The sequence below is a fragment of the Micrasema longulum genome, unplaced genomic scaffold (genome assembly GCF_059751315.1).
Source record: "Micrasema longulum isolate JH-2025_06_02 unplaced genomic scaffold, ASM5975131v1 h1tg000015l, whole genome shotgun sequence".
Classification (NCBI taxonomy): Eukaryota; Metazoa; Arthropoda; class Insecta; order Trichoptera; family Brachycentridae; genus Micrasema; species Micrasema longulum.
Window position 1 is genome coordinate 310,333 of NW_028277223.1, and position 13,317 is coordinate 323,649.

The 13,317-nt window shown below is 31.8% G+C and overlaps 1 protein-coding gene across 1 annotated transcript; it reads right to left on the minus strand.

Annotated features, from left to right (window-relative positions):
* Positions 1–635: 635 nt before the first annotated feature.
* On the minus strand, positions 636–7,445 carry LOC148285664 (apolipoprotein D-like). Its single transcript, XM_088240221.1, has 5 exons — positions 7,413–7,445; positions 6,083–6,202; positions 4,917–5,050; positions 1,831–2,006; positions 636–1,044 (listed from the first exon to the last, which is right to left on the minus strand). Exons 1-5 carry the CDS (start codon positions 7,443–7,445, stop codon positions 905–907), a joined length of 603 nt encoding a protein of 200 aa, XP_088096347.1. The 3' UTR covers positions 636–904.
* Between the last annotated feature and the right edge of the window lie 5,872 nt (positions 7,446–13,317).

Sequence of the window (13,317 nt, forward strand, 5' to 3'; positions counted from 1 at the left end):
CGAGTCTTAAACAATCCCAAGATCTTTAATTTCGTGCTTTCTCATTAGTACATTATTGTTTAGTTTGTGATCAGAATTAGGAATTTTTCTTTTCCTTCTGAATGTAACACAGATATATTTATTAATATTCAAAAACAGTTTATTTTTTAATACAATAGTCAATTAGACGATTAAGATCGTCTTGAATCATAAAGCAATCTTCACGAGATTAAAAAAAAAGTTTTTGTTATGATTTTAAAGTAATATGTCGGCCTTGTGGTGTAGTGGTTAGCGCATTTGCCTACCATGCAAGAGCTCTCGGATTCAATTCCCCACATGGTTGACATGAAATACTTATTTAAAAAGGCATTTTTATGCTAGAATATTTTATAGTCCCTGGACTGGCACCTAAAGCGTAAGACTGATCATCTTACCTTTATGTGACAAAAATGATCAAGATACGCTGCGATTAGTTTACCAATTCGGTGCCCTATGCACCATATGAATGCCCTAAATCGTTATTTTACTTACTCGGCGTAAATATATGATAGTGATAATGAATAATTTTAGGATTTTTTAAACTATTTTGATATGATTTTATATTTAAGGAAAAATAAGGTAGAATGAAAAGTAAATTTTTTTTTCAAAACCAGAATTGAAATCCATTCAGAATTTTTATTTTTTTAAGCATACTTATTTAATTAACACAGTACTGCGTATAATGTATTCACCGTGAAAAAAAGGTTCTTTGTGTATTAGGATATAATATAAATATTCGATAATGAATGTAAAGAACAGATTTTGCAATAAAATTGTATTTGTTTTGTTAACAAAATGTGTTTATCAATATATTTCTTTTATTTCACATTAATGGTTTTTTATGCTTTAACGCATAACTTTACAGCTACTGTATTTTGGGTTATTTTTACGAAAAACTAGGACAATTTTTCTGGTCAGTTGAAACAAGCAGTTTTCGGTCTAGTTTCATCTTGTCCATAGTTGCGAAAGGTGCCATTGTCACTGTAGGGAATATGAAGCGGCTCCTTGACAACACCCAAACGTATTCTTAAATAAACGAAAATAATTTAATTAAAATAAAAACTAGTTATTATTTTGAGGTTAAGCAATGAATTTGAGCAACCCACAGTAGGGCTCTGGGCCTATTGTGGCTGTCTCAGGTCCCAGCCTCGCCAATTTATCAGGCTCAGGAACTCAAATCAATGATAGGCTGTTACACTCACTGACACAATTAGGCGCCGGAAGGCATTCTAAGGTTAATTTAGAATTCTTGATCTGAACCGAATTCAAGGTTTTAATACCGACCTGAACGTCTGAGGGAGTATTTAAGTGTAAAAGGCCATTTTGGATTTTTGCTATCATTATCGCTCAAATGCGATATGTTGATATGAAGACGGCTCTATGTACGCTGGCCAATACGGTCAGTACGCTGGTGTACGCATTGGCAACGAAATCGCCAAACTGTTCACACGCTGGTGAGTCGTTCAGTATCTGTTCGTGCGAGCCAATTTTAAAATCTGGAACACCCTCGACCATCATCATGCTGAAAAACCGACAATACACCTATCGCGCACCAGCGATGTTCCAGCGCATAAGCCAGCTCTGCCAGCCATAAATACCCCCCTCTACACGTTTGCCAACGTATTCCCAAACGTTTTGGCCAGCGAATAAGGCGATTTAGTACATAAAATTCAGGTACAAATCAGCAATGTTAGATTTAAGGTGATCATTTATAAACTTGTTTTATCATCATTTCTCTATTAGAAATTTCAAGAAGTCTTCGTGGTAAACTAGAAGATCGATATACATTTTATTACAATTAGTTTAACTTACTGAAATGGCCAACATCAAGGTTGATACAAGAATATATGAGGGCATATCGAGTATAATCAGTATCAAGAATCCAGTATGGTACAGAAAATGGCATCCCATCATATTTGATCGTCAGACGACCGTCAGTTCCAAGGCGTGTTATTGTTCCGGTAATAGACTTTGATGGCCCAGGAATGCTAAAATAAAAGGCTTATGAATTACCTGCTTAATATTATTCATTGTTTTCATTGACCCCTTACCGCTTTATTTCCTGTTTAGAAAAAACTGTTTTATGGAGAAGACAGAGTGATCTAGGAAAAAAATTTAAAATCTTATTTTTTTTGCATTACAAGTAATTGTGAAGTAAAATAAACTAAGATTTATGTTAGAGACCCTTTTTATTTCTATTTAAATCAATCTTGAAACGTCAATATCTAAATGTTTGAGTTGTTCCCTTTTTCTTTCCTTCCCATTACCTATTTTCTATTCTCTTCAAAGTAAAGTGAATTTTTTAAATTAATTTTCTATAATTTTTTTGTACTTAATTATAAGATTCTAAATTATGATCAGTTAGAAAATGTCCGTGTACTTGTAATTTTCTCAAGATAAACGGTTTGGGTAGGTAGGAAGAAATTACTTTAAGGCAATATGCCCGCCATTAAATGTTAACTTGCATATGTTCATATTGAAAAAATAAATAAATGAACATTCTTACGCGATGGCTTTCTTGAGAATAAAGAAAAAATACATATTCACTGTTATATTTCAAGCCAGGTATGGCGCTGTATGCGGCAAGGGGTTAATAGTTGAAAGGTACGCCAGTATGTGGGAAAAAGAAACAATATTATGCCAGTAAATAAATTTTATATAGGTCTAAAGATAACGACGAAACCCAAAACGACCCAGAAAAGTACGCTCCGTGTTTGGCTGTCCAAATTCTTCAGCTTTGTAATGACCTACATCTCTTCGTAAAAGTCGCTTTATACTCAATTTGTTTCAAGAAACGTCTTGAACATTATTATTCATCTAAAGAACCTCAAATATTAAATAAACTTGTTTGAATTTCCTGATTCCTACTCGTTCATTCGCTGTTATCATTGTTTTTTTTTTTTTTTTTTTATTTATTTACAATTTAAAAAAACCCGTTAGGGTTACATTAGAAATTTAATATTGTCTAGTCATTTTATGTCTCGTCTAGTCTAGTTAGTTCAGTCATCATGTGCTTTTTCAGATTGATTTTAAATTTGTCTCCATTAAAAGTTTTCAAGTAGTAAGGTAGGTCGTTGTAGTGTTTAAGTCCATTATGTAGTATTTTTGACTGTCCTGTGTTTGTCTTTGCTTTTTCAATATGATAGTGTTTTTGTTGTCTGGTGTTATATTTATGTATGTCAGCATTTTTGACTAATATTATGTCGTCGTCTTGTATGTTTCCCAGTGTTATTTTGTGCACAATTTTTAAGGTCTCAATTTTAGTCAAGTAGTTTATGTCAAACTGGTGTGTTTTTTTGTACAGTTCAGTCGTAGAGGTCAGGTAGGGTAGGTTGTATGTTAGTTTAAGAATTTTATTTTGTTGTCTTTGTATTATTGTTATGTCTGTCTTGTTACCAGTTCCCCAGAAGGCAATCATGTAACTCAATTTACTTTTGACATAGGCTTCGTACATCATAATTTTTTCTTTTCTTGATATAAAATCTTTAATTTTGTAGAAGAGGCTATGTAGTGATGCCATTACTTTAGTGAGTCCGTCTATGTGTTTTGTCCATTTTAATTGTCTGTCCATTGTAAGTCCTAGGTAAGTCACATGTTCTAGTTCTTTAAGAGTTTCGTTGTTTATTTTTATGTTCATGTTATGGTTCTTCTTTTGTGTTTCGAAATGTATTATATTGCATTTCTTGGCATTTAGTGTTAAGAAGTTTTTGTTTGTCCATTCTAATAGTTTTTGCACGTCATTGTTGATGGTTTTAGTCGTTTCAATGTCATTTTTGTTTTCATATAAAATTCCTAAGTCGTCCGCATAGATTGTTTTTTTTCCCATTATGTCACTGTATATTATGTCGTTAATGTATATTATAATATTTTTGTTCTCTTGTGTGGCTATGGTAAAACACGAATCTACATGGGATACAAGACTTGATTTATCTCTCTTATTTATTAAAATTTTAAAGTTACATTTTCTGTAATCTTCAAATGAACATTTTCACACCAATTTTAAAAAGTAAAATATGGAATTCAAGGATTTTCATGCAAAAAATATTTATACTTGCTTTGCGAAGAATAATTATATGAGTTAAAGTGGTGACAATAGTATAAGACAGAGTACAATAATATAACTCATAACAAGGAAATCAAGGGCGCATTTCTATGGCCGGTATTTGTGTGAAAGAAACAAAAGCGACGGAGTGAAAAAACCGGTGGATTTATGATTTTTAATTTATTCTGCTATAACCGGCATAAATAACATCATGTTTTTCATAAATTATGGAAAACTAATTATTTGGCAGTATGTCTCCGCGGTCTTTTTTTAAATGTCTAAATTTCAGAATATTCTGTCTTTTGATGATGTAATACGATTTTACAGTGTGGAGAGCAACACCAAAAATCGTGTGGTTGGCAGAGCCGAAACCCGCTTTGATCCGCAACGCGTTATCCGCTGCAACGTCAACTCGGACAAGATATTTAACCTCATGCACTGGAAGAACATTTCACATTTTGTCTTGACATTACGTGCCGCTCACCACAGCTATCCGCCCAGTGATCGCTATTGTAAATTCCTTCATACAAAAATTGTAAGGATGTAACTCGTGTGTATCTACTCAATAAATAACTTTCATTATAATATATCTTTCTCATTTAACCTCTAATCAATTCACGCGCACCCTTTCACACAACACTGCATACATTTTTTTTTTTGGTACAGCATTTTAGCAGTTAATGTCTTTACTTGAACACTTGTACGGTGCGTGTTAAACATTTATCAGTTATTTGGTTGGTCGGAAGATGTTGCTCCATTATCATAAACCCTACAACTGTACCTACTTCGAACATAAAGTTTTTATCGAATAAACAAATGAAAAAAAAAACGTATTTAAAATTATTTTGTAACTTACGTGGGGTCAAGGAGGCTAATAGTTAGGTTTAGAGAGTTGTTATCTGATCCAGTAAGGTACATTGCGATAACACACTTCCCATTTGTTTCTTGTGCATTGGGATACTTTGCTTGTTCAAACCATTGGCCATAGAACTGTCAAAAACATAAATAAATTGTTGCTAAAATCATCATCAAAAATTTCGTATCTGCAGCCAGTGGTGCATAGGACAGTTTATCTAGATAATTTTATTACATGAAAGGTAAGGTTATCTGTCTTCTACTTTAGATACCAGTCCGAAAGCAATGAAATATTAAAGTGTAGAACCATCATCAAAAGCGATATTTTCCATCATCTTCAGCCAGGAATCGAACACGGGACCTCAACCACAGTACGCAAATACGGGCTTTCTTCACTCAATTTTCATCTTCATATCTGAGGGGATGAATTATATGCAGAAGTGTCTGATATTTTTTTCTCAATGTTAAGTTTCATTATTCACAATGATAAAGTTAAAATCAGTCCGTTTTATTTTATTGATTAAATTGACTTTCACTATGTAGCTTCTACTATTACCATCACGGATTTTCCCCATAAAGGTAAACAAAGAGGATGGAACGCCACACGCGTCTATCCTGTCATAGATTCCTAGCATTCTTACGCTCAGTTTATTAATCTTCTTGTCCGTTCTTCCTCGTATTTTTTTAATGCCTATACGGCATACATCCTCCGCTTTGCAGGTAAGTGGTGAGTCTTATTATAACCCATAGGCATTCTGGTGTGATTATTCTGGCTGATTTATACAGCGTTATTTTTGTGAAAAATCACCTCAACACTCCAAGGGTTAAATATTTTTTTTTAAATTTAAAAATATTTCTTGAATATTCTTTTAGCGTCATACGAAAACCGGTGGTAACATTTTTAAAAAAAAAAAAAGAGTAGATCTGTAATCGGAAAAAACAGGTGAATGTTTTAAACAACTGTCAAGAATCGAACCTGAGACGACAGATTCATCAATCAAATAAATATTGTGTCGTTAAAAACAACGTGTTTTCGTATTAATTTTAATTATCCAAAGGATTACCACGAATTAAGTACCTAAAATGTTAATTTTGTTGAGGCGGATTTTTAAAATTGGTGACAGATATTAGAGATTAGTGGTTAATATAAAAAATCTTATTCCAAACCCGAGTCATATTGAAATCAGCCATCGCAGAGACATTACTTGGACAAGCTCCCACGGAATACACCTGTGCTTGGCTCGTAGCAGCCAGCATCAGTAAAACCAAAATCTTGAAAAACATTTTCTGGAAAAAAAAACATTCATTAAATAAAAAACATCTAATTTTAAATATTGAAGTAATCATAATTAAGAAAAAAATCAGTATACCACATGTACATTTAGTTTGTATAATCATAGTGTTTTAGCTCTTTTGCATGACTAAAACTCGTACGCGACAAACACAAGCAGCACTATTTTTTATAAATAAATATATTACTAATTATTATATTCACTAGCATATTCTAAGAATACATAAACTTAGCAATAAATTCAGCCATATTGATATATTTGGCTATTCAATATCAAAGTTGAAAGAAATACTTTTACTAATGGCAAAATAATTTATTGGGTCAATTAGCCACTTTGTTTGGATTTTTTTATTGTTTTAATGCTATTATTTGTAACATTCTGTTTTCATTTGTATTTCTGTGTTTATTTTCTTTAAACTAACCGTCACAATGAAGTTTAAAGTTTAAATCTATCATGCACGAGTATATTTTCCATGACGCAAAAGTCCGCTAGAGCGTTTTAACAAAATACAATAAAAATAAAACAAATAACAAAATATTAAGGAAGCTATATTAATGACAAGCTTGTGAGATCAAAAAAGAGAGAGTGAAAATACTTCCTCCTCATATCCGAAACCGTTTTAAAAATCATGCGTCTTCCTATCGGTTTCGCTCATACAAAAAAGCAACATTTTTTGACAAAAATCGAGTTGCTTTTTCAAAATTTTCAATTTCGTATATCGCAATTTTAATCTAAAAAAATTCTACTACTTTCACTGTGAATTTGACAAATTATATGGAGGGCTTTTGTCGGATATCGGCATTCATCCTCATGAACGTATTGTGAACAAGAATAGTAGCAAAAACTGTATTTACTTGTGTCATAATAGCCTATGTCCAAAAAAATAAATATATGTAACATTAAGGTATTGTTTTATCATTATTTTTTAACTTCCTCACTCTGACTCCCTTCATATAAGTAACCATAAGATAAATCCCATTATCATACATTTAGCACTGCTTATTTAAAGGTTTAAACCTACATCATTTTAATCGAGTCACATTAAAAGGATTGTTAGAAGGTCGGTACTACGTTTGACAATTTCAACACGACGGCTTACCAACGCTACTTCCTTTTGATGGAAAAGAATGGCACAACACATTAATTCAGTTCATAGACAGAGACGTTGAGCTCCCTGGACAATACACAAAATTGAATTTACCAACCATTCTGCCTACTCTCTTTAAGACGAGCAGCATTTCTCAAGTATCGGTCACTATCAGATCAGAGAGTCAGAAATAAAAACGCGAGAAGACGAACAAAAGTCTCTGACATCATCACCCTGTGAGCCTAGATGGCAATGGGCAGGCCACGTGGCCCACTCGGACGAGAAATCGGCAAAAAGCCTGTAGACTTGTAGACCTGAAACAGCAAAAAGAAGCACAGATCGGCCACAACTAAGGTGAAGAGATAACCTAGATCGGCATGTTGATAGGTAGGACCTGGATGCAGTCTGCACAGGACAAGGCGACATGGAGACGAATGGAGGAGGTCTTTGGTTAGGAATGGACAAACATTCAACCTCATAATCAATCTGCATTTGGACAAAAAAATATTTTTATTAATTATTTGTTCGGTAGAAAAGTTACTCATAAATACCTTATTGCCAATTTGGTTATAAAATTATAACCAGAATCTTGTGATATCTTGAGTCAATCTAAACTGGTGGACCAAATATTAGGATTGCTTTATATACGTATAAAATTAAGGTTTTTTTGTGAATTCAATAAAAACATCAACAACAAAAAGTATAATCTCTTATTTCTTATCGTGTAAAATATTCTAAAATATTTGGAAATATACCTTTTGACATGAAAACGCGGAGGTAAAAAATGTGTTTTCTTGAGACCGATTAATTATTACGCTTCAGTTTTTTACAATATTAATAATACAAGTATAATAATAAATATATTTTGTTCGTGTGAAATTTTTTGTCTTATATACAGCGTGATTGTTAAACCCTGTCACTTCGACACATTGGCATATTTAAAATCTATTTTATAAGACTATTTCACTTGTACCTTAAATATATATTTTTCTTATATCTCAAAGATATATATTTCACTTATTATTTTTTTATAATTTATAAAAGTTTTCAAGAATCCAATATAATCAATTTAGTTTTTATGTTATAACATTGTATAAAATTGTAAAAAAACACAAACATCAGTAGAATTTTTTTTTTTTTTATTTTTTTTTTTTATCAATATTCCTACAGAGATGAGGTAGATTTTTTTCAAATTCAGGATTATCGATATTCGAGCGTTTACAGGGCTTATGACCTGGCTTCTACCTCATCTCTGTAGGAATATTGATAAAAAAAATATATACCTACTCCCCCTCGGGAGAAATCCAGATTTGTGTATGTACAAAAATACACATACCAAAAAATAATGAAGAAAATTAATAGTTAAACTAAAATTAAAGTTTGACTAAAAACAAAAGAATGAAGACCTCAGATATATTTTCCCTCCCGCCTTCAAAAACCCAACAACAATACACATGAACTTGTCACAGCAAATTATTTGTAGCAACGATCTCAAAATGGCGGCATCGCCATCGCGACGAATGACGATGTTTTAGAGATGGCATTATATACGAGGGTCGTCCAGAAAGTAGTACCCATTTCGCAGTGGCGTGCGTTCCATATAAGCACATAAGCAGTGCCTACTCTACTAGAATCTTATTAAAACAATAACAAAAAAGAATATAAAATATACGATGTACTATTTGTAAAATTTAAAAAATTCGCCAAATGTATTTCGGTTAAGTCGTGTTTCGTTCCGATCGACGCGCCGCTAATTGCAAAGGCACGAACTAAAAATGCCTATTTTTTTCATGTATTCGTTGTTGTATATATGTTCAATACGTGTGTGTGTGGGTTATTTTTCAGTAGTAATTACGCGTGTATGAGTTAGTTTTTAGGCAGTGCTTATGAAAGAAATTGTTTAAGAACAATAAAACGAACACGTTACTGACATCTAGCGTTTTTTCAATTATTATTTAATAAAAGACAGTCAAAGATTTAATGTCAGATAAAAAACCTCTAATTAGTTTTTTTTTTACATTTGAGAATAAAGTCTATCTTTATTTATTAATGAAAAAAATGAAATGCAGCTTTGTGATAGTGACGGAAATGTGTGTTTAATCGTTTTAAGAAACAACGCGTTTTTTCGGTTATCGTTTATGAACAAAATATTTTTATTAGCAAAAAAAGATGCATTCCTAAATTAAATTTGATACAATTGTTTTAAAAATGTTATTCGTAAATTCAGTGTTAAATATTATGAAGAGTTTGACCGGCTAACTGGGCGTGTACATACAAATCGTTTATATCGTTTTTTAAGCATACTATTTTGCATACATTTTGGATTTAAAGCGTTCTGGCAGTTTTTACGATGATGTTTTAAAAGCATATTTAACAAAAGATAGTCGCGTAGATTTGATTTACAAATAAGTTTTTTAAAAAAGACTTTATTCTCTTATGATTGTAAACAAAGTTATCGGCTTTTATCCAGGTCACTTCAGGTATTCAATACTTGGCTTGTAATATATTATATAAATTTAGAATTTATTTGGATAATTAATGTGGCTTAGATTATTTCAACAATGACTTGTAGTCAACAACATAGTGATTCAAACCAATGTGACGAGTGTAGGAAACTGTTTGGTAAGATTTACCACCTACTTATGTAAAACGTACTTTTTTTTCTACTGCCTACCGAGTTTTTAAAAAATATAGTAATCTAAAGGAGCCAAGTCTGGACTATAGGGTGGACGATTGAATGTTTTCCACTTACGATAATGCCAGGCCTCACGGCTGGCATAACACAAAAACTTGTGCAACAATTCAAATGGAAAATTTTCAAGCATCCACCCTATAGATTTTTCAACCATCCAGACTAGGATCATAAATCGATATTTTAAAATTACATTTTCAATTAGTAATGAAAACTAAAATGAAAAGTATTCATTTATTGATGAAATTAAAAACAGGTGATACGGGTGACGGGCCCACAAATTTGGAAATACGAATGACCGGTTTCATTGCTTTTGGCACGTTTTCGAGACTGGTATCTTTGTAATACAGTTTAGTGTATTTAAACATAAACAGTAAAGAAAGGATCCACCCTGTATCAAGCTTCTCTGATAGAATATTTGGCATATTACTAAGGTAGCCACCTTAGCTTGTTGGAGGTAAACTAGCAGCACTTTGGTATCACATGAAGGGTTTGGAGTTGGAAGGGTCAAGTTTAAAATTTTCTTCAAACTTACGGTTGCTATGACCATAAATGAAAATATTTTTATTGAATATGGTCGGAGAGAAACAGTTGTATAATGGCTTTACTGTTGTTTACCTCTAATGTGGTGTGTAGAAACAATAAAAAAAAATACCTTTGTTAACTCTTAAAAAGCTGTGCTCCAAAATTCCTTCACACGAGGTGATGTAACATCTTGTTACTTCAAAAAAAAGACAGCATATTTTGAAGTTCAGACATACGAAAAAAAACAATGTAACATACGGTTTAAAAAATCCTTTTCCATAATTTATAAAAATTGTAATAGAATTAGGGTCTGTTTTAGCAAAATAAATTATAAATCATAAGTACGCTGGTCATAAAACAAGCGTGCACTCCCGCTTACTGCCAATAACTAACTAATTGAACGAATTTCTCATTTTGTTTTTGTCTCTTTCACACAAACAGCGGCCACCAAACAGCGTCTCTGTCTTCCTTATAATAAAGATTTTTGTGCTCTTTCTTATATAGTTAAACAAATTTATTGTGGCATTGGCATCACTTTCATTCGTATAATAATTATTCTTCGCATAGTGAAGATAAATATTTTTGGAATTGAAATTCAGCAATTCAAACCAATTTTACTTTCCAAATCAGATGTCAAAATGTCCCTTTAAATACAAAAAAATACAACATAAAAATTTTAAAATGTAATATTATGTATCAAGTATTGTATCAAGAGTTGTCAAAGAAATTAGGAGTTAATGTCTACTAAATAAATGTTCAAACGGTTATTAAATCATGTTAAGCTAATTTTTTTCATCGAATTATTCGTAGAATAATCTACGGGATGGTTGAATAGAAATTGGGTGAATACGGATAATAATAATCCCAATATGGATTTAGAAGCGGCCGCGGCCTCGGAACTATTAAAGCATTGTTGGTGTCTAAATCTTGATTAAAAGATGAGATGTCAACCACAATGCATAATGCTTTATCGACTTTAAGAAGACATTCGATAAAGTAGAACACGATAAGATGATTCGAATTTATGATAAGGAATTGAATAATTGCCAATCTTCGCTGGCAGCAAAAAGTTGCAGTTCGAGTTGAACGGCAAATCTCTGAAGAGTTAGGAATAAAGAGAGAATTCTGACGAGAATGTTGGTTTCCCCTATGTTCTTCAATTTTATTCGGAAAAAATATTTGAAGCCAAACTTTTAGAAATTGAGATAGAATTAATCAATGAAAAGATTCTTAATAACATACAATATGCTGACGATACAGTTAATCTAGCCAATCCACTTGCCAATGAACCCAGAGAAGAACAAAAACACAAATTACAAATACGCAGGTTTTCAAAAAAAATTATATGCATATTTTATACACAGAAACATAAATGAATTAATCTATTCAGTGCATAGAAACATATTCTGTGATTTCATTAACAAAAGCAACCTTGATTTTTATACATACTTGTGGTACGCATTTTAAAAATCATATAAGAATAATTTTCCATGTTTGTATTACTCAATTTACAGTGAATATATCATCATCATTCCTTTTCCGCACCTAATGGTGCATAGGGCACGGCATTGGTACACCAATCGCATCATATCTTGACCATTTTTGTTACATTAAGTACATAGGTATAAGGTAAATAATAATGTTTCGTCATATCAACAAAAAGCCTTACCAATACTCTACAGACAGACTTTTTACAGAATTTCTAGTACTAGACATAAGACAAATATACATAAGGACAATTTTAAGACATTTTCATCAAAATCCTGACAGACATAATGACGGACAATAAATTAACGACACTAGGCAAAGACAAAAAACAATACTTATGCTCCCAAAGAAAAAAACAAATCACGGACAAAGGCATTATACTTTTCTGGCCCCTAAGCTATACAACTTTTGAAACAAGAACATATAGGTGAACAAAATTAAAAATATTTCTTTTAAACCTCGAGTCCATAAATGGATTGCTGAAAAGACTAAACAGAAAGCTTGGGAATATGTGTCATATTTAAGAATATAATTTTAGATTCTTGAAAGTTTTTTTTCGTTTTATTGATGTAGGTATGTTTTAGTTTTTTTTTTTATTTCTTTTGAATTTGCACACACAATTATTGATGTGAAAGTATGTACAGTTATGTATAAAATAAATAATACCCTGACACTCCGAAACGTGCCTGTGGGCCAGTAGAGTGGTTACATCCATATGTAAAAATAAAATTATATTGAATGAACCTGGTGTATAAACATACTTTATTATAAATTTTTATAAACTATGTATTTTTATTTTATATTGGATTAAATAAATAAATTTGAAAAAAAAACCAAAAAAATATATCATATCTGAGAACAACGTTGTTTTCAGAACTTGTTGAGGAAAAATTCAAATTATTCGTAATACTAAAAAAAATATCTTTCATACATAATTTTTATATTGTTTAATGTGATACTAAATTCTACAAGTTTGTCTTTATTACTAACGTAAAACATTTTGAAAGTACATGAATTACCCGCGTAATTGATCAATCAAAAACATACATTGAAAAGCACGTGATGACCATGCTACCCATACGGTACATAACATGACGTGACCTTAAAAAATGTTCATAAAACAACCTGTTGATTCCATTCCAATTATGTACACATGAATTAATTTGTAAATCAAAGACAGATGCAAAGTTGTGCTTTTGACCTAATAAAGCTCAGCCGAAATCAAGTGAAGGTTATCACTAGCGCCCGCCCAGGGCACTGCAGATTGAACAAACACCCTGCTAGAAAGAATCAATTCGAAACTTCTAGAAATTGGTTC